This window comes from Eschrichtius robustus, chromosome 1, assembly GCF_028021215.1.
Source record: "Eschrichtius robustus isolate mEscRob2 chromosome 1, mEscRob2.pri, whole genome shotgun sequence".
In the NCBI taxonomy this organism is placed as follows: Eukaryota; Metazoa; Chordata; class Mammalia; order Artiodactyla; family Eschrichtiidae; genus Eschrichtius; species Eschrichtius robustus.
This window is the reverse complement of record NC_090824.1, coordinates 2,304,542-2,326,619: the sequence shown is the minus strand read 5'-3', so window position 1 is coordinate 2,326,619 and position 22,078 is coordinate 2,304,542. Positions and strand designations below refer to the sequence as shown.

Here is a 22,078-nt window from a genome sequence, read left to right as displayed (position 1 = left end):
ACATTGGCATGTAATTTTCTTTTCTCATAATGTCCTCGTCAGATTTAGGAAGAAGGCTACAATGTCCAACTAAAACAAACTTGTGAGTGTCTCCTTTCTTTTTTAAAAAAATTTATTTTATTCAAGTACAGTTGATTTACAACGTTGTGTTAATTTCTGCTGTACAGTATCCTCTCCTTCTTTTCTTTGGAAGAGTTTGTGTGAGATTAGTGTTACTTCTTTTCAAAAGTTTGGTAGGACAGGGAATTCCATGGCGGTCAAGTGGTTAGGACTCCGTGCTCTTGCTGCTGAGGGCCTGGATTCCAACCCTGGTCGGGGAACTGAGACCCCACAAGCCGTGTGGTGTGGCCAAAAAAAAAAAAAGTTGGTAGGACACCTAGTAAAGTCATCAGGGCCTAGAATTTTCTTTGTGGATAGGTTTTGAGTTACAAGTTTATTTCTTTGTTGGTTATAGGACTATTTAGATTTTCTATTTATCCTCACACAGTTTGGTAAGGTGTATTTTTCTAGAAATTTGTCCGTAGTATCTACATTTCTAAATGTATTGTTATAGGGACTTCCCTGGTGGTGCAGTGGTTAAGAATCCACCTGCCAGTGCAGGGGATATGGGTTCGATCCCTGGTCTGGGAAGATCCCACATGCCGTGGAGCAGCTAAGCCCGTGCGCCACAACTACTGAGCCCGAGTGCCACAACTACTGAAGCCTGCGTGCCTAGAGCCCATGCCCTGCAACAAGAGAAGCCACCGCAATAAGTCTGAGCACCGCAACGAAGAGTAGCCCCTGCTCGTGGCAACTAGAGAAAGCCCACGTGCAGCAACGAGGACCCAACATAGCCAAAAATAAATAAATAAATTTATTTTAAAATAAACAAACAAATAAAGATTGTAAAATAAATAAATAAATAAATAAATAAATGTATTGCTATAAAGTTGTTCATAATACCCTCTTTTTGCCACTTTAATGTTTGAAGGAGCTCTAACAATGTCTTTTTTTTTACTCTTGACGTTGTTATCTGTGCTACTCTCTTTTACCGTGATCAGTCTCACCAGAGCTGAGACTTGTAGCTTCATTCATTCTTTCTATTATGTTTGTTTTCTCCTCTGTGTTATTTCCTTCTAGTTTCTTTGGGTTTAGTTCACTGTTCCTTTTAAAGCTTCTTGAGATGCTTGCTTAGGTTATGCATTTTCAGTCTTTCTTCTTCTTGTCTGAAAGAATGTGTATAAAGCTGAAATAATGTGCTCTTTTGACCATTTGGTACAACTTACCTGTAAAACTGTTTGGGCTTGCTTCAATTTCTTTAATAGTTATAGAGCTATTCATTTTCTGTTTCTTCTTCAGTAGTGATGATGTTTTAGTTTTCTAGCAATTAATTTCTTTCATATAAGCTTTAGAATCATTGACACAGTTTGTTGATAGTAGTCCCTTAATTTTTTTTAAATAAATTTATTTATTTATCTATCTTTATTTATTTATGGCTGTGTTGGGTCTTCGTTGCTGTGCGCGGGCTTTTCTCTAATTGCAGTGAGCCGGGGCTACTCTTCGTTGCGGCGCGCCCTTAATTTTTTTTAGTAACTTATTATTTATTTATTTATTTATTTATTTATTTATTTATTTATTTATTTATTTTGGCTGTGCTGGGTCTTATTTGCAGCACATGGGATCTTCGTTGCTGCATGCAGGATGTTTAGTTGCAGCATGTGGACTCTTAGCTGTGGCATGCATGTGGAATCTAGTTCCCTGACCAGGGGTGGAACCTGGGCCCCCTGCATTGCAAGCGCAGAGTCTTACTCACTGGACCACCAGGGAAGTCCCAGTAGTCCCTTAATTTTTTAATCCGTGCAACACTCGTGGTCATACCCTCCTTTATATTTTCTAATGTGCTATTCATGCTTTCCCTCCTTTATTCTTAGTTAACCAGGCTAGAGTTTTGCCTTTTTTCCTAGTTTTTTCAAAGAACTATTTCTTGGTTTTGTCAATTTCATTTTACCTTTGTTCTCTATTTCAGTAATTTCTGCTTTTCATTATGATCGTTTTACTTTCTTTGGGTATACTGTGTTATTTTTCTAACTACGTAATATTAACACATAGCTCATTAATTTTTAGCTCTTCCTCTTTTCTTATTTAAGCATATAAAGCTATAATTTTCTCTCTAAATGCCTCTTTTATTGTATCCCACAAGTTTTGATGTGTAAAATTTTCATTATCATTCAGTTCTACTGTTTTCTCTTGATTTCTTCGAACTATAAATTATCCCTGTGTTTGTGTGTGTAGGCTTCTGTGTTTAGGGGAGTTTTAGGAAATTTGGGGGTTTGTTGTTGTTTGTATGTTTGTTTGCCTGCCTTAGGTCTAGATTCAAGAGTTTACTTTAACAGAATCTCTTTTGGGGCTTCCCTGGCCACAGAAACCCGTTCCTACTTATTAATATTCAAGCGCATCTATTATTCATCTGAGCTTGGACACATTACACACTCCGAGTCATCCATGCCCCTGCCCTCTTTGTGAAAGGAGGCTTTGAGTCTGGTGGTCCCACAGGGAGGGCGTGTAGGTGGGACTCAGGGCTGACTCAGAAGGCCAGCCCTGGACAGCTCATGTCTGAGGTCGCAAGAGCCGGAACAGAATTTTGTCTAACAGCTTGGCAGGCTCCAAGCTGCCTCGCCATACCAGCTCCTGAGTTGTCCGTGTGAAGTCAGGGATTTATCAAGATGAAATGCTAGACCTTTGAGGGTTTCACTCCTTCAATTCTGCCCTTGTTTTTGAGCTGGAATCATACTGACAGCAAATATTTTCCAAATGCAATAGTGACAACTGCTTTCCCAGCTGACATGTGCTGAGGAATGTGATGAACCATCAGAATCGCTGTGATCAGCAGATGGGGAAACAGAAGTGAGGGAGGGCAGGAAGGGTCTTAGGCAGGGCCACTCACCAGTCAGGTGCAAGGGTGGGGTGAACTTCGTCTCCTGACAGCTACTCTCTGTCAGCTTCCCACATCGAATCCATAATGAGGGATGGAAAGGTGGTCAGTCAAGTACTAATTACGCCCTCGTGCACTGACTTCAAGACGAAGTTAAATCCATTACCAGCAAGTGAAGAATTACCTTCCTTTCTTTCAAAACCACAAAAATAGTCAATATAAACTGCCTGCATATTTTAGCCACACTTTCTTGGTCATTTTGTCACTTCAAGTTGGTGACCTTGGGCAAGTTAGTTAGTCCCACTAAGCCCAAGTATATTAGGCTTAGTAATGGCCCTCAAAATGTCAGGTCCTGGGCTTTCCTGGTGGTGCAGTGGTTAAGAATCCACCTGCCAATGCAGGGTACGCAGGTTCGATCCCTGGTCGGGGAACTAAGATCCCACATGCAGGGGAGGGGGGAGGTGTCAACTAAGCCCGCACGCCACAACTACTGAGCTCCCGCACCACAACGAGAGAGCCCATGGGCCACAAACTACAGAGCCTACGCGCCCTGGAGCCCGTGCCACAACTACAGAGAGAGAAAACCCTCATGCCGCAACTAGAGAGAAGCCCGCGCACCACAATGAAAAATCCCTTGTGCCTCAACGAAGATCCTGCGTGCTGCAACTAAGACCCGACGCAGCCAAAAAAGAAAGAAAGAAGGAAGGAAGGAAGGGAAAGAAAGAGAGAAAGAAAGAGAAAGAAAAAGAAAGGAAGGAAGAAAGGAAGAAAGGAAGGAAATAAAGATACTAAAGATTCAAATCACCCAGATATAAAAAAAAGTTTAAAAAATAAATAAATAATAAGCATTTATTTAGCTCAGGGATGCGTAGGTAAGCTGGGTCCCTCTGCTGATCTAGGTGGGTCTGGTTGATCTCAGCTGGGTCTGTCCTCTCATGCACCTGCAGTCAGCTGTGGACTGTCTGAGGGCTCCCTAGTTTAGCATGGCCTCAGCTGTGACAAGTGTCCTTTTAAGAGAAAAGCGGTGGGACGTTAGACACACAGAGAGAAGAGGAGATGGCACTGTGACTGGAGACTGAAGTGATGTGTCCACAAGGCAAGGAACACGAGCAGCCGCCAGAAGCTGGAAGAGGCCAGGAACAGATTCTCCCCTAAAGCCCCCAGAGGGAGCGTGGCCCTGCCAACACCTTGATTTGGGTCTTCTGGCCTCCAGAACTGTAAGAGAATAAAGGCATGTTGTTTCAAGCCACTGTCTGTGGTCATAGGAAACTGACATGCCGAGCCCAGGGAGACCAGGGAGGATGTCGCGTGGGGCACTGTGGAGATGCTGTGGGTGCTGCACGCTGGTCCCCAGGGGAACCCACTGTCCTGCTCGGTGGACGTGGGCCGCTGGGGTTTTCTCCTGTCCAGACCCAGCTGATGCCCCTTCCCGCACCAGAGTGAGCCCAGGCCTGGCAGGCCCCAGGCAGCCCCTGGGAGGTCAGAGGTGGAAGAGCTGCCATCTCTCCAGCACCTCTCACTGGCGAGTCCCTGGCGAGTCCCTGGCGAGTCCCTGGCTTCTGCTTCCTCCTGGTCCGCTGAGGGGTTAACCACGCGAGCAAACTCAGGCTCCTTCCTCTGAGCTCTGAGGAATAAGTCAACTACTCATCACTCATTTTCATTTTCATTTTCATTTTCTCACTGCCCAAATTCAGGGGCCCCAGATCCTTAAGTCTGTAAAAGTCCACTGGAGCCCAGGGCTGGCTGCTGCTGGGGGTGTAATCTGGGGCAGGAGACCCACCTCCAAGTGAGCTCAGACACTCTCCAGATCCCACGCAGACTCCAGGGCACAGATGGAGTCGAGTTCTGGTATCGGCGTTTACCAGCTGGGGGAGCTCGGCAAACTGCTTAACCTTTAGGAGTATCAGTTTTCTCATCTGTAAAATGGGAATTCATTTGCTGCAGAAGAGGCCAGGAAGATAAGAGGGAAGGCAGGCAGGCTGATGGGCCTTCCCAGATACCACAAACAGTTGATGGAGGGTGAGGTTGGGAATACCTGTAGGAGGGGCCAACCTGGGAGTCACTGCGGCCTTGTGTGGGGATGGTGGGGACAGTCTGACCTCAGCAAAAATGCAAGAGAAGGGAACCAAAGGCTGGGGGCAGGGGACAAACAAGGGTCCCCTGTTTTATTTTATTTTATTTTTAAAATATTTTTTGCCGCACGTGGGATCTTCGTTGCGGCATGCGGGATCTTTAGTTGCGGCATGTGGGCTATTAGTTGAGGCATGCAGGATCTAGTTCCCTAACCAGGGATCGAACCGGGACCCCCTGCATTGGGAGCATGGAGTCTTAACCACTGGACCACCAGGGAAGTCCCAAGGGTCCCCTGTTTTAGAACATGGAGAAAGGCCGAGGATCTAGGGAGGGTCCAAGGAAGGTTTGAGGGGGTCGGAAGGATTTAGGCCCAGACTCCCCAGATATGCAGGGAAGTAGAAGAAAAAGGTGGCCCTCCATAGGGCCCAGGGCTATCTGTGGGGTCTCCCAGCCATGAGGCATTAAACAGGTGAACGGTGCAGGCTGGTGGGCGGGTTGTTGCTGCTTCTCTGACTCTCAGTGTCCTCTGGGGCAGACACGGCTCACCCCAGTATCTGCCCTTCCCCTACTGCCCCAAGGAGCTCCAACCCAGAAAGGGGAGGAGGTGTGCAAAGGCCAGGGGCCACCCCCTTCCTCCTCTGGGGGCGCACCAGCCGCATGGGGTGGGATGAATCCCACCCTTACAACGAGTTTGATCTGGCAGCTTTAAACTGGGCCAGACTTTCAACAACTGAAAATGTCCAGAAAGTTAGGAATTCAACAGTACTCTACTGAAAACAGGGAGCAGAGAAAAACAGGTGTATAGTCATGCCTCCTACTGAGTTTATATTCCTGAATAAATGTAGTTACAATAATAAGGAATTCCCTGGCGGTCCAGTGGTTAGGACTCGGTTCTTTCACTGCCCGGGACCCGGGTTCAGTCCCTGGTCGGGGAACTAAGATCCCGAAAAAAAACCAACCAACCAACCAACCAAAACGTAGTTACAATAATAATAATGTTGCAAGAGGTATTATTGTCTTTCTTCCCCCCACTCCATTTTTATTAGATGGAAATGATGACACAAAATAGGTCCCGGGTTATTGCATTTGATGTCTGACAGCGATCTTAGAAGTAACATGTCCAAAACTGAACCGGATTTATTTCTGTTGCCATCCCCCAGCGCCCCTGCCTCAACCCGGTCTCCCGCATCTCCGGAAATGCTACTGGGAGCCAGCCTCAGTCCCTCTTTTTCTCTCTCCCCAAGCATCCGGTCCATCAGCAAGTCCTGCAGTCCTGACAGGGATAAGCTCTCCCAAATCTGACCTGGCACGAAGCCCCCCGGCCCCAGCCCCCTCTTCACTCCTGTCTGTACAGCAGCTTCCTCACCAGGCCTGCAGCTTCCCTCTCAGCCCCTCCACACCCACCGGAGGGTCGTTTTATTTTCTTTTTGGCCAATGTTTGTTCATGATTTTTATTTTTTAATAAAAACTGAATGGAACTGCAATTCCCCTCCTAGATGTATACCTAAAAGAATTGAAAACGGGTACTCACACAGGTACGTGGGTACACATGGCCATTGCAGCCCTATTCACAGTAAAAAAGTAGCTAAATGGCTATGAATGGATGAACGGATAAACACAATGTGGTCTATCTGTACAATGGACTACCATTCAGCCACGAAAAAGAAGGAAGTACTGATACATACCACAATGCGGATGAACCTTGAAAACATTATCCTTAATGAAAGAGGCAAGACACAGAGGATCAAATTATGTCTGGTTCCATTGATTTCTGAAATATCCAGAATAGGCAAATCCAGAGACAGAACACAGATTGGTGGCTGTCAGGGGTTGGGGGGAGGGGATGAGAGAAACTGCTTAACAGGTGTGGGTGTTATTTTGGGGTGATGGAGATGTTTTGGAACTAGACAGACATGGTGGTTGCACAGCCTTGCCAGTGTACTAAATGCCCCTGAATTGTTCACTTGAAAATTGTTAATTTTATGTCCTGTGAATTTCACATCAATAAGTTATTATTTTTAATTGATAGGTACATCTCAAGTATTGCTCAGGAGTTGGGATACACAAACACTCCTGTACTTGCTTCTCGTTTCCCTCTTCTTCCCCTAAAGGTAACCACTGTACCACTACCCTGATTTTTGGGTGTATCACCCCCTTAACGTTTTTTTCAATTGTTTTACCCCCTATGTTTGCATCCTTAAACAATATGTTGGTTTTACATGTTTTTGTTTCTGCACTTGGCATAAATGGAATCATGCTCTATATAGTCTATATGAACTGTTTTTGTACTCAAGAACTGGGATTCATTCACGTCGTTCTACATGGTTGCAATAAAGTTCTCTCTGCTATATACTATTTCTTGGCGTGAACATGCTATATTCTTTATTCACACAGATAATGGACAACTAGGTTGTTTCTAGTGTTTGCCTATTACAAATGGCAATGTGGTAATATTTTTATGCATGTCCCCTGTGCACATGGTCAGGAGGTTCTTTAGGGTAAATACTGTAGATGGTATTGCTGGGTTGCAGGGGATACACAACTTCAAGCGTACTCACTGATGCCAGATTGTTTCCCAAGATGTCAGTCGTATTCATTTTTGCCAAGGAACCAATTTTTGGCTTTGTTGGTCCTCTGTGTGGTGCATGTGTTGCATCTCATAATTTTCTGCTCTGGCCTTTTATATCAATTTCCACTCCTCCCAGCAGCGTCTTAGAGTTCCTTTCGCTCCACATACTCACCAACACTTGCTTTTGTCTGACTGTTTCTGGTGGCTGTTGCATGGTAACTCATTATGGTCTTGGTTTGCATTTGCATTGACAAGTCAGTTTCAGCATTTGTTCTTACATTTATTGACCACTGTGAAGTGCCTGCTTTTATGTCTTTCCCATATTCATATTATGCTATTTATCTTACTAAATTGTAGACATTCTTTTTTTTTTTTTTAAGTATTTCTTTATTTATTTTTGGCTGCATTGGGTCTTCATTGCTGCGCGCGGGCTTTCTCTAGTTGCGGCGAGCAGGGGCTACTCTTTGTTGCAGTGTGCGGGCTTCTCATCGCAGTGGCTTCTCTTGTTGCGGAGCACAGGCTCTAGGCGTGCGGGCTTCAGTAGTTGTGGCACGAGGGCTCAGTAGTTGTGGCTCGTGGGCTCTAGAGCGCGGGCTCAGTAGTTGTGGTGCACGGGCTTAGTTGCTCCGCGGCATGTGCAATCTTCCCAGACCAGGGTTCGAACCCATGTCCCCTGCATTGGCAGGCTGATTCTTAACCACTGCGCCACCAGGGAAGTCCCAATTGTAGACATTCTTTATGGAGTATGGATATGAATCCTTTATCAGTTACATCGTCTCTCGATTTGAGGTTTGTATTGTCACCTTCTTGATAGTGTTTTTGAAAAACAGAAATTGTTATAGGGTGGAGGGGAGCTTTTTTGTAACTGTATGTTCCTTTGCAACTTTTAAATTTTGCACCATGTGCATCTATTACCAAAAGAAAAAAAATGAATAAAATTTGAATTAAAACAAAAGAGCTAGGGAATGCCCTGGTGGTCCAGTGGTTAGGACTCCATGCTTCCCCTGCAGGGGGTGCAGCTTCGATCCCTGGTTGGGGAACTAAGATCCCACATGCCACGGGGCAACTAAGCCCACGTGCCACAACTAGAGAGCCCGAGTGCCGCAACTACAGAGCCCACGCAACGCAACAAAAGAGCCCGTGTGCTGCAACTAAGACCCGACTCAGCCAAAAATAAATAAATAAATAAATATTTAAACAAAGAGCTAGTTTCTATCACTTTACCCTGATTAAATTTTTTATTAGTCATTGTCTTAAAATTATATTATTCTTGAGTTCTTTTACATGTATCCTGTAAGTGACGCTTAAGAACTTAACTTTTTCTGTTCACAGCTATATCCCCAGTGCTTAAACCACTGCTTTGCATAAGGCAGGTGCTCACCTAACACTGTGGAAAAAAGGAACAGAGGAAAGAGAGGAGGGAAGGATAGAGGGCCACCCTTAAGGGCTAACACGGCTTTTTGTGGGGGTCCCGTGGCTCCAAGAGTTGGGCAGGAACCTATATAATGGAAGAAATATTCTTTCCTCTGACAGAGCTTAGATTTAAAAGTTATGATTTGTATTTGGGAGATTTGTATTTTGGGGGGATGTTTACTTTAATAGGACAACCCTAAAGGAAGGGGCAGATATGACGCTCCAGGAGAGAGCAGGTTTTATTTACCCACTCATCCTTTTTCTCCCCCATTCTTTTGTTGCCCATCTGTCTTTGCCGCCAGCATGGTGTCAGAGCCACCAGAGTGGAATCTGAGGGCACTGCTTTCTGCCCTGGGCAGCTTGAGCACGCCTCCTGCCCTTTCTGAGTTTCTATGTTCCTGTCTGCAAAATAGAGGCAATAATAGAAACACCAACACCTTTTGTATTGCAGCACCCCTTACCAAGCTCTTTTGTACCCATTACCTCCTATAATGAGCTCAGTGCCCAGTGAGCTAGGTGAAACTGGATGGGGGGAGGACTGACAATCTGACTCGCAGCCATGTGTGGCCTGGTAAGCCTTGACCTTCGTCTCCAGATTCCAAGTCCTGTGCTCATCCAGGGGAGAACTGAGAAGTGCAGCTGCCCAGGAAGGAGGGTCCTCTCTGCGGTGGGAGGGTGACCTCTGCACATATATGCTGGCTATTCTCTGGGCATTATCTCCATGGATCCCCACAGCAACCATGGGTGGAAGGTTCTAATATTCCCATTTGACTGATTAAGAAATTGAGCCTTAGGACTTCCCTGCTGGTCCAGTGGCTAAGACTCTGTGCTCCCAATGCAGGGGGCCCGGGTTCAATCCCTGCTCAGGGAACTAGATTCTGCATGCCACAAGGAAGATCCCACATGCCGCAACTAAGACCCAGCGCAGCCAAATTAATTAATTAATTAATTATTTTAAAAAAAGAAATTGAGCCTCAAACACATGAAGTGATTTGCCAAGGTCACCTAGCATTCAGGGTCATAGCCAGGGTTGAAATCCAGGGTTGAAACTCCAGAGCCCTTGCTTTCCTACCACCTCTGTTGTCTCCATAGACCTTTGGATACAGTTCTAAACAGTGGGTTTTCCCAGCTCAGAGCCGAGTGGATGGGGGAAAGGGCCTGCACAGAGAGCTCCACTGTCAGGATGTAGCAGCGACACCCAACAGAAGGTCATATACGTGTGCTTCTGTACCTAGATCTGGATCTATAATCTCCAACGGTTGAGAGAATAGAACATTTCAATAGCCTGGGGCCGCTAACTGCAGGGGCGAATGGCCCTTTCTATCCCCATATCCCCCAAGGCCATCCCAATATTGCAGTGCATCATGGGAGATGATAAAAGGACTATGAGTCCTTCATAAAAGCTGAAAATTTCAGAACAGTGTGTTTAGGAAGGCTGGGAAGTCTGTGATCCGTCTCAGAAGCAGTCCATCCACGATTATCCTGAAAAGATACACAACTGTGGAAGAGAGACGGGCGGAAAATCCCTGACAGATCTATGCTGGGTCTCTAACTGGGCCCTCCTCGGAGCTAAGCAGATGGACTAGAATGCCCTCCACTTACCAGAACAAAAGGAACCAATCACCGCTAGACAACTGGAGGGCAGAGCACAGCTTTGGAGTCCGATCGTGGCTCTTCTCTGAACTGTGGCGACGTGGGACAAGTTACAGCCTCTCTCTGAGCACTGGCTGACACCTCCCTCACCGGGCCGGCGCAGTTAGTGGTCTTACCCTAGGTGCTTGGTGCATTGCCAACAGAGCTGGAGCACAGTAAATGTACTCAAAATGGAACTCAATAAATGTACTATGACCTCAGGCAGCAAAAATCAAGGATTCTGGGAGTGGGGGAATGCTCACTGGGAGTTGGTCTGAGAAGGTCCCATAGAAGAAGTAAGATGACAGGGCTTTGTAACAGTAGGGAAGATTCAACTAGACCAGAAGCCATCCCAGGCAGAAAGGCAGGGACAAGTCTTGGATGTGAGAATTCCTAAGCTGCCTGCTGGCCCTCACAGAGGAAAACAATGGCCCCACTGGGGTGAAGAAGGAGACCAGAGCAGTGAATTAAAAGAATAGCAGCATGTCTGCTCTGACCCCTGATATGTTGGGGAGGGTGGAGTCTGGAATGGACTTTATATTTCCCTGCGTGGCGGCCTCTAAGCATCTGTGGCCTACTTGGGGGCACACCTGTCCCTGCCTCCAGGCATGATGACCCCAGATGTCCCACAATTATCACACTCCTTCTCTTCTTGACTTTATTCTCAGTGCTCAGCTCTCTGCTCCCTATCAATTACACAACAACAACACACACATGCACACACATGCTGAGGAATGGATCCTGGATCCCAGCAGTTCCCACACCTTCTCAAAGGGGAGTTGTGATTGTGAGTGCTGTGGTGTGATGGCCAGGCAGAAGCAGGCCTCTCCACCTCTGTCCAAACTGGGTGTGGTGCAGAGAACACAGGCCCAGGGGTCAGGAGATCTGACCACTTGACATGATAGTCTTGGTTAGGAATGCACTGGGCTGCAAGTAACAGACAGCTTAAACTCTCATGGCTTAAACAAATGGGGACTTACTTTTCTTGCATAAGAAGTCCGGAGGAGAGCAGTTTCAGGACTAGTGCAGTTACTCTTTCTTTCTGGTGCTGGGATGGGGTGGGTGCTAAACAAATCTCCCCACCACATGCCCACAGTAGCTGTGGAGCAGGGACATAGGCCTGGGGCTTCTGAAATCTGGGCCCCATTCTGGCTCTGCTGCTAACCAGCTGTGCAACTTCAGACAAGTCACTTCACCTCTTTGAGGCTCAGTTTCTCTTGTGTCCTACAGCAGCAAGGGTAGGGCTAGATTATCTTCAGTTTCTTACCTCTCAGGATGACCTTCCTCCTTGACATGAAAGTAGGCACTACCTAGGCGCATACACAACTTGGTACATTTAGTTATGTCTTTTCAGTTTAAGGAGGCTGAGATACAACCTATTTTAATATGAAGATAGGAAACAGGAATATGAAAAAGGACAGAAGAAGGGATTCCAGGAACAACTTCCAGATCCTGTGCTTCCATTCCTTCCAGACCATAGATCCACAGAAGTACATATTTCAGGCTACAGGGGGTCCTTCAGACAGAACAATGTGTTGTTTTTTCTTTTTTCTTTTTTCTCCTCCTCTTCCTCTCCAGTTTTCATGTAACATGTACGCCTTGCCTCCCATTTCCAGCTCCTTCTGGTACCATGATATCATTTGACATAAGTGCTATGAAAAGTTCAAAGTGTTTCTTTAATTCTAGCCTTTATGAAAACCAGAAGCATCTTGAGTTAAGTACTGTCAGTTTCACTTCCTACCTCTTGGCATTCACTCACTCATTATTTAATGTGTGGCTTCAGTGAAAAAAGCATCAAGGTGGAAACCTCACCCCCAGCCACTTCTCTGGCCAATGTGGAACATTCTGAATCATCCAAACCCTTTCTCTCAGCTCCTGCCCAAGGCTGAAACCCTTTTGTGGGTCCTCTGGGTGTTTTCCCAGCTGACCTAGTTGACATTCCTGTCGTCAGGAGTGCCATGCTGTGTCTAAACCTGGCCTGGCCCCTGCCTACCCCTCCAGTCTCACCTCTCATCTCTTGACATTGACCTAAACCCACCATGTTGTTCCTCATCTGTACAGGCCATCCTGCTTAGCATCCCTTTCCACCCATCCTCACCTAGCTAACTCGACTCATGCTTCTAGACTCAGCATAACCACCACTCTTCCAGGAAGCTTCCTTGACCCAACTCCCCAAGTTGGGCTAAGTGTCCCTACAGGGACTCCCACAATTTTGTGCTCACCCACATTTCACTTGAACTGTGTGAAACACATGTGTAACTAACAAGAATTCAACCATCTCTGCTTGGCCAAAGAGGGAGAAAGAGAAGGGCATTTTAAACAGGGCTGTCCTTGGCCCAGTGAACACTTTCCTGACAGGGAGAGATGAAAGCCCTGACTGCATCTTAGCCCTCGCGTGTTCTTACGCTGTGAGCATCTGTCCTCTCTGGGAATGATTCTGGTGTTTAAAGACGTATATGTCTCACGGAGCAGGAAATGTCCCAGACATAGCAAGAGGAGTCACATCCTGGGGGACCAAAGGAGAAAACATTAAAAATAGAAAAAGAAAAGCAAGACATACCCACTACAAGGGCTTATCTATTATGGAAGTTTTAGGATATGGGTTCAAATCCCAGCTTTGCGGCTAACCAACTTGGGTACTTTGGTCAAGTCACTGTAACCTGTTTAGACTTGGGATCACAAGGTTTGTCTGCCCATCTTGTAGGGTTACTCTGAGGCTTAAATGAGGTAACAAATGTAATGAACCCACAAGGTAGACTCTCAGTAACAGTTCATGTTACTCCAGCCCATTCCGCTCTTCCTCCTCAGAACCCTGCACCAAAGCATTCCATCCAACGCTGGCCAGGCTCTAGGCAGGTCCACGGGAAACATTCAGAGGCTCGAGAGCAAGGAAGGCTTCTAGGGGAGGTTCCATTTCCAACGTCCCAGTCTGCAAGCATCCACCGAGCTCCGCCCCAAGGTGGAGCTTCCGTCCACTGAGCGTCCGACCCGGGGATGAGGAGTCTGGTTATAAATCCCCTACAAGCATTTAGGCGGTGGTCCCAGGAGGCTTCTAGGGCTCCCCGCCCCCTTCTAGCACTCTTCCTTCCCAAAGGCTTTTAGCTGGGTCCGGGTCCCTCTCCCTCCTGACCGCGAGCTCCTTGAAGGCAGGACGCGTCTGCCGCCTTCGGGATGCTGAGCCCAGCCCCGGCTGCTCAGAGCCGGAGGCAGGAAGGGTGATTTGAGTCCTCGGCTCCCGGGTCACCGTTAACGATGCAGGAACTCGGCTCCTCCCCACAGCCCCGGCCCTATAGTTACTGTCATATCTCGATTTGGGGCAGCGCGGTCCCAGCTTTTGAGGGGCGCTACCTCAGCTTTTGCATACAGCAGGCGCTCGATCAACACTATAAGTATCATTCCAGCAGTCAAGCTCAGGCCGCCGCCCAGGGCCTTTTGCCGGCTCTTTCGCGGGTGCCGCGTGCTCTGGACGCTGGGAACCCGCTGCCCCGGCTGCCCGCCGGGACCCGCCAGCCCTGCCCAGCCTTGGGTGCCGCCCCCTCGGCCCCAGACCAGGCCGAGTCGCCCCTAGCAACAGCAGCCGGGCCAGCTTCCTCGGGCCGCGCTGATTGGCCGGACTCCGGGAGGTGGCGGTGCCGTCACTTCCGGCATCCGGAGGCAGCAAAGGAAGCCGAGGGGCGGCCATCTTGGGTCCGTGAGGCTCGGAGGTGCCGGGGGCGGCGGTGTCGGCAGCCACCGGGCGGAGGCTGAGGCGGAAAGCGAGCCGGAGGGAGAAGAACAGCCGGGTGCAGGCGCCGCCTCCGCAGCCCCCTCCATGGTCGGCGCCCGCAGCCCGCGGGGACCTGTCTTGCACTTCACCTCCTCCACATCCTCCTCTTCTTCAGGGGCCGCCGGCGGCGCTGTGTGGAGGCTCCGGCGCTGAAATCCGCGGCGCGACGGGCGGGAGCGGAGGAGGAGGCGAGGGGGTCCGGGCTCGCGGGGCGCCCGGAGGCCCGGGGACGCCAGTGGGCCGACCCGCAGCGCGCCGCCGCCGGCCCGGCCCCGCCACCGCCGCCCGCGGGGCTCCTCGGCGCGGCCGCCGGGGCCGGGGGAGCATGAGCCCCGCGACCCGCCGGGGGACGGCCCGGGCCCGGCCCGGGATCTAGACGGCCGTGGGGGAGGGGAGCCGCCCTGCCGCGGCGCCGCTCCGGAACCGCCGGGCCCTCGACGCCGCTTCTCCGGCCCCCGGGGCCGCGCTGTTTTGTTTCACCCTCGCGTTGTGCAGAAGTGAAGTGAAGTAAAATGTCCACTAGGACCCCGCTGCCGACGGTGAATGAACGGGACACTGAGAACGTGAGTAACCTAGGCGACTGCCCCGGGCCGGGTCTGCGCGCGCCGTCCCCGGGAGCGCGGCCGCAGCCCGCGCCTCGCCTCGCCTCGCCTCGCCGCCGGCGGGTCCCCAGGCCGCGGCGCTCTGGGCCCGGTGGACGGCCGTGGGCCCCGGGAGGCGGCCTCGGCGGCCCGTTTCCCGAGCGCGCGGGCCGGGGAAGTGCATCCGCGATTACGCCGGGGGCCCGCTTCGTAGCGAAGCCTGAGGGCTGCAGCGTGGCCGGCCGGTGTCCTGAGAGGCCGGTGGCCGCGCGGTGGGCTCTCCGAGCGTGTGTCGGGTCCCCGCAGCGTACAGGGCTTATTTCCACTGAACTCGCCTTTTAAATTAGGTAGGCAACTTCGAGAGGCTGTCGGGTTAAAAACACGTTCGTGGTGTTGATTAAACGCAATTGATTGGATCGAGTGGACTGTCCGTTATGCCTCGTTCTTTAAGTTGTCTCGAACTAAATTTAGTGACAGTCACTAAACTAAGTGACAGTCACTAAAACTAGGTGCGCACTGAGGAACCTTCTCGGCCCCCTTCGACGCAACTCCGAAGCTATTCAGAAGTTCTTGGAGAGAGCTAAGACTTTGTCGAGGAGTAGCCTCGTTTCCATACGAATCTGTTGTGAAGGAGCTGGTTAAGCACATTTCAGAGGAGGAGGTGTAGTCAAGCAGCCCTGCCACGCACTGCCTAGCGGAGGGCCACCCACTCTGGGCTTAGCTTTCCTCCTTCCCCAAAAGAAGTTGGCTTAGATGAGCTCTTAGGTCCATTCTGGCACTCACATTCTATGATTCTGTAAAAGGAACCTTTGATTTTGTTCACGTAAACCTTTTCAAAAGGCCAGGAACAGCAAGCAGTCTTAGGGCCGGACAACTTGTAGTAGAAATTCCATTGGAGAAATGTTGACTCTGTCCAGGTGCATTCTGAACTCTTCTCTAGCACTGGCTTCAGGACTGTTCCAAGCTACCTGGGAGTTATCTTCTGTTAAGAGCAAAAATATCTAAAAAATAACTCATGAAGAAACTTCACTGGCCTTTTATTATAAGTGTTATGAGGTAATTCCTGGCAAGAAAATGCGATCACTTAGGAAAAGCTTCCTGGCTCTGCCTGTTTTCATGCTTTCAATAACGTCCTGAGACCTTGTGGCCTAGTGGTATCAAATGCCTTCATTTTAATCTTTAAAATGCCACTTGTTTGCTGGATAGCTGTCAGGTGATTTAATCTGTTTGTGTAAACCTTGGTCTAAAGTATCCCTTCAGTATATTAAGGTGTGGTATTTAATGCTCTTTAACCTGGTAAATAAGTAGTACGGTGGTGTATGTTCCTTCACCTGAGATGGATTAGAAAGTTGCATAAAAAGTAGTAGAAAATCTACACTAGGTGAGTCAGTGAACTCATTTTCTCATAGATCCTTTGAAGAACCTAATTCTTCATCATTTTGTTGTTCTTCGACTACCCTGTAGGGCGGAGCAAGCAAAAAAGTGAGTTGATGAGCTTTGATCACTGACTTCCATTGCAAAGTCTTACATTGAACCAGAGCAGGAGCTCCATACTTACTGAATAAACTGAAGCCAGAAACAATCATAGCAGGTTTGTGATAATGAAGGATTTACACCAAATGGGTCTTTACCTTGTTCTCTGTTGAATTTGTTGAATTATGGTGTAGTCTTTCTGTGTCGTTAGGAATTACTAACTTTAAAAACAATGTAGGGTATGGAGTATGCCTTTATTCCCATGGAATGTATTTAAAATGGAATTTTTGACAGTGCTAAAATAGAGGTTTGTAGCACATCATTGCATTAATTCACCATGCCCTGTTTTTAACTCCGGTATTGACATGTTTTGGAAGTAGTTGTGTATCTTTTACAGTGTGGTGCCCTTGTGGCAGTGTTACACATCTGGCATATACCATATTATTTACCTACCACTACTGAACTGCTAAGTGTTAGACCTCCTGCCAGTCGAGTGATGAGGGTTCAAGAATGAATGGGAGTTCTCAGTCTGTTGGGCAGCTCTTTTGTTAAAGTTGGGTGTATTGAGATAGAACATTCACTCTTTTTAAGTGTACAGTTTGGTGAGTTTTGACAAATGTATAATCACGGAATCACTATCACGGTCAAGTTAGAGGACGTTTCCATTGCCTAAGAAGGTCCCTTGTGTCTCTTTACAGTCAATTCCCTCTCCCTTCCCCCAGCCCCTGGCAACTACTGATCTGTTATCTGTCCCTGTAGTTTTACCTTTTCTAGAACGTTATTTAAATGGAGTCAAAGAGCATATAATCTTGTGTGTAGCATCTTTCACTTGGCATAATGCTTTTGAGATTTATTCATGTTTGTGTGTGTATCAATAGTTCATTCCTTTTTATTGCTGAGTAGTAAGTAGTTCATTGTTTGGATGTACCAGTTTTTTTTAATCCATTCACCAGTTGATGGACATTTTGGCTGATATGACAAATAGCTTTGTCTTTATATTTTGTAAAAAGACTCTCCATTTTGCTTACCCTAGGAATCTTATTTAAATTTTAAGTAAATATAATTGTGGTAAGAATTTTGCTTATAGATCAGGAGTAATAAAAGGCAGATAATTTGCAAGAAGAATATTATCTTCATGCTAGTACACTACTCTCTTTTCATTTGTTTGATTTCCAGATGTGAGTATTCACCTTTAGCTGATAGGTATATAAAAAGATAAACTGTTATCAAATCATTTTAAAACTCAAAAGGACTAGTCAAACAGTCAGACCTAATGAGGATGTTGAGGCTCAGAGAGGTGACAGGAGCTGCTTGTGACTATTCACTGTTTAGCAGCAGAGCCTGTACTAGACCTCAGGTCTCCATCTCAATTCTCTCTGCTTTTTTGTGTAGCAGGCTGTTTCTCAAAAGCTATGTACTAATTATTCAACCAGGGAGATGTAGTTGTACCAATACACAGAGTATAATTAAAATTAGACTTTTAAAAATGTTTTGCTATGGAAAATTTCAAACAAGTAAAGAGAATAAGTATTTATCAATGGTTCTCAACTGGGGACAGTTTTGCTGCCCCCCCCCCGCCCAAGTGGACATTTGACAATGTCTGGAGACACTGTTGGTTGTCACAACTGAAGAGCGTTGCTACTGACCAGAAATGCAACTAAACATTTTACAGTACATAGGACAGTGCCCCCTGGCCCTCAACAAAGAAATATTTGGCCCAAAATGTCAAGAGTGCCAGGGTTGGGAAACCCTGGTATATAGTTAGCCCCCCCATGTACTCAACAGCTCAATGACCAGACTTCTTTTATTTGTTCTCTCCCCAAGAAGCAAGCTCAATACATCATATCGTTTCATCTCCAAAGGTTTTAGAAGAGATAAAGCTTCTTTAAAAAATGTAACCTTAGTCCCTTTATCATAATTTTTTAATATCAAATATCCAGTCAGTGCTCGTTTCCTCAGTTGTCTTTTTTTAAAAAACACTTTGTTCAAATTAGAATAAATGTTGTTTCCATGTATTATAGATGGCTAATATGTGAAATAAGATGCTTTTTTAAATTTATTTTTTAAATCCTTCACAGATGAGTCTTTTTTAAAAAAAAAAATTTTATTTATTTAGTTGCACCGGGTCTTAGTTGTGGCTTGCGGGGTCCTTAGTTGTGGCATGCGAACTCTTAGTTGCAGCATGCATGTGGGATCTAGTTCCCTGACCAGGGATTGAACCCGGGCATTGGGAGCGCGGAGCCTTAGCCAGTGGACCACCAGGGAAGTCCCCAAGATGCTTTTTTTTTTTTTTTGGCTGAGTTGGGTCTTAGCTGTGGCATGCGAGATCTTTCCTTGTGGTGCGCGGGCTCTTCGTTGTGGTGGGCGGGCTTCTTTGTAGTTGTGGCGTGCGGGTTTTCTCTTTAGTTTTGGTGCTTGGGCTCCAGAGCGCGTGGGCTCTGTAGTTTGCGGCACATGGGCTCTCTCGTTGAGGCGTGTGAACTCAGTAGTTGTGGTGCGGAGCCCAGCTGCCCCGCCGCATGTGGGATCCTAGTTTCCCGACCAGGGATCAAACCGGCGTCCCCTGCATTGCAAGGAGGATTATCTACCACTGGACCATCAGGGAAGTCCCCCAAGATGCTTTTTTTTAAAGGCAACAAAAAAGTTTGCATTTTAGTTTATGTTCTACAGTTGACTTGTATAGAGGTCATGGACAAATCCTGTTTGTGTACTGGTAAAATTAGAAATGTATTTTTCACTTACATTTCAAAGCGTATGACACTTTGTAAGTAAGCCTGGGTTATTTGCCAAAAGTACCAGAGGTCCTGGAGGGCTTTGCCAATTTAACAGCTCCTGGTGTGTGTGCACACCATGTACTTACTTATTATTAGTTAATGCAGACAGTCATCAGAATTCCTTATCTCTGTGAAATAAATAAACTGATGGTGTTATTGTCTAGCCAGCTGTTGGTTGTATGAGACTGTTAACCTGTTAAGATCTGAGTGCCTGCTATGTGTATGACACTGTGCTAGGCGCCGTAGAGGATATACCTAGGACCATATCACTCCCCTGCCTTAGGACTTCCCAGTCCCTGCAGAACAAAGCACCCTGAGCTCTGTGAAACTAGTCTGTAAACTCTCAAACTGGAACAAACAACACAATCACCTGGAGGGCTTATGAAAGCACTGATTGCTGGGCCTCACCCCCAGACCTTGATTCTACTTTCGGGGCCCTAGAGTTTACATTTCTAGCAAGTTACCAGGTGATGTTGATGCTGCAGGTCCAGGAACCACACTTTAAAGAATTGCTATCTTAGTATTCAGTGAAGACTTGCTGACTAAACAGTGTTCCTTTAGATTGTATTGTGACTAAAGAAAAGAGATTTCAATGGTTTCAATAACATTTTCAGTTTCCTTGAGTTTTTTTTTTTTTTTTTTTTGTGACTGCACTGGGTCTTCCTTGCTGCGCGCAGGCTTTCTCTAGTTGTGGCAAGCAGGGGCTACTCTTCGTTGTGGTGCACGGGCTTCTCATTGCAGTGGCTTCTCTTGTTGCGGAGCACGGGCTCTAGATGCACGGGCTTCAGTAGCTGGGGCTCGTGGGCTCAGTAGTTGTGGCTCGTGGGCTCTAGAGCACAGGCTCAGTAGTTGCGGCGCACAGGCTTAGTTGCTCCGTGGCATGTGGGATCTTCCCGGACCAGGGCTCAAACCCATGTCCCCTGCATTGGCAGGCGGATTCTTAACCACTGAACCACCAGGGAAGTCCCAATAGTCCCTGTTATTTTTAATTTCAGAGGGGATTGTTCTGGATTCTGAAACGTAGCCAATTTTTTTTTCATCTGTGCCGGGTCTTAGTTGTGGCACGCGGGATCTTTTAGTTGCGACCTGTGGGATCTAGTTCCCTGACCAGGGATTGAACCCGAGCCCCCTGCGTTGGGAGCACGGAGTCTTAGCCACTGGACCACCAGGGAAGTCCCCATAGTCAAATTTTATCCCTGGAATTTGTTTCCAAGCTGGAAGTAAGAGTCAGGGAGTACAGCCCTTTCTGATCACCACTGGGAGGACTAAAGCAGAAATTCACTTGTCTCACATCCATTTTGAACTTTCAGAATGAACAAGGAGAAAACAAATCTCTTCCTTGGGAATCTCCCAGCTTTAATGTTGTTTTATGTAGGAATTTAAAGAATGTGCTTGGAGTTGGTCTGTAAGTAGTAATAAGGGGTTTGTGCTGACCCACATGGCACCTGCCTGAACAGTAATTGAGAGGGCAGAAGTCGGCACTGGAAGAAAATGACTTTTTTGGGGGGAGTCCAACTTTCAAGCTAGAGTTTTTAGCACTGCACTTTAGTCACCTGAGCTGCTTGGCCATGGTTAGTCTTATACAGTCTTATGCAGACTAGATAAGGCATTGTTTCTGTGGGTTACCTGGGATCTTGGTGTTCAGAGTTGAAGCTTGAATAAAGCTTGAGATGTTTTGTTTGTATTTCTTGCTAATAGTTAGGTGTTGCTTGGGGGTGGAGTTGAAATATTGTGGGGTTTGTATTATGGACATTTTACATGGAAATCTGTATTGGAAGAATTTAACATGAAGTTCAAGTAAGCTGAACCAAAGGTTTTATTCCAGAATTTTATATAACCCCATTCTTTCTGTAGTCAGTACCTTTATGACTTCATTGAGTACAGTAGCAGACTAGAATGAGGGTCTTGGAGAGGAGCAGACCTAGAACCATTTCCTAGCACAGCCTTTTGCCCTTAGCCTTGCCATTCTTTGTCCAGAAGAATAATTTAAGCTGGGCAAGCAGCTTTTGTTGTTCAAGGCACTTGAGGTATTTTTGATGGCATTCTATTCACATACTGTCTCCACCTCTTTCCTTGTCTTCCTTCCCTTGTGTAGCCCTTGCCTACCTTAGGCCTGCCTTGGTATTTATAGGCACATGTTAGCTTTACTAGTGGAATGGATTAAAGGAACTTACATTTTCTTTTCTTAAAAGAAGGTTGCCTTCTAGACATTAAAGATATTCAATGATAAAGAACCTTCTACATACCATGGTAAGGTATTCTAGTTGCTTTTTCCATTTCTGTTAATTTAGGTCAGGTGCTTAACATTTATATCCTGCTTATTGTATAGTTGTCCTACTTATTACTGCTGTGGAACTAGCCAGTCCACAACTTAGTAGTGTAAAACAACAAGTGTTTCATTATACTCACAGATTTTGTGTGAGGAATTCAGACGGGAATGGTTTATGGCTGGGACTTCAGTTTGGGGGAATAACGAAAGGCTGGGGGATTTGAATAGCTGGGCTGGAAGATCCACATCCTAAGACCGCTTCTTCACTCACATATCTGGCACCTTGGCAGGTATTGTTAAAAGGCTGGGCTCAGCTGGGACTTGGCCAGAGTGGCTACATGGGCCTCTCCAGCATGGAGACTCCAGTGTGATCAGACACATGAGGTGGCTCGGTGTTTCAGCAAACAAGACAGAAGCTGCTTGCCTTTTGTGACCTAGCCTCAGAAGTCACATAGTATCACTTCTGCCATTTATTCTTAAAATGTTAGAGCAATCATGGGCACCCAGATTCAAGTGGAAGGGACATAGACCTTTCCTTGTAATGGGAGGTATGTCAAAGACTTTGGGCTCATGTTTTCCAACCAGTATAATAGTAACTCTTTGGGTTTATAATCTGA

The 22,078-nt window shown here is 46.9% G+C and overlaps 1 protein-coding gene across 6 annotated transcripts in view; it reads left to right on the top strand.

The window, feature by feature from the left end:
• The first annotated feature begins 14,664 nt into the window (after positions 1-14,664).
• The window catches only part of MARK3 (microtubule affinity regulating kinase 3), a 105,150-nt gene continuing 97,736 nt past the window's right edge, over positions 14,665-22,078 (top strand). For 5 of the 6 annotated variants that reach the window (XM_068540071.1, XM_068540051.1, XM_068540061.1 and 2 more), the window contains exon 1: positions 14,665-14,927. In XM_068540071.1, coding sequence (XP_068396172.1) covers positions 14,877-14,927 — 51 coding nt within the window. In that variant the 5' untranslated portion in view covers positions 14,665-14,876. Of the gene's footprint in view, positions 14,928-16,409; positions 16,537-22,078 lie in introns of all 6 variants that reach the window. The other variant, XM_068540080.1, reaches the window with a different exon arrangement.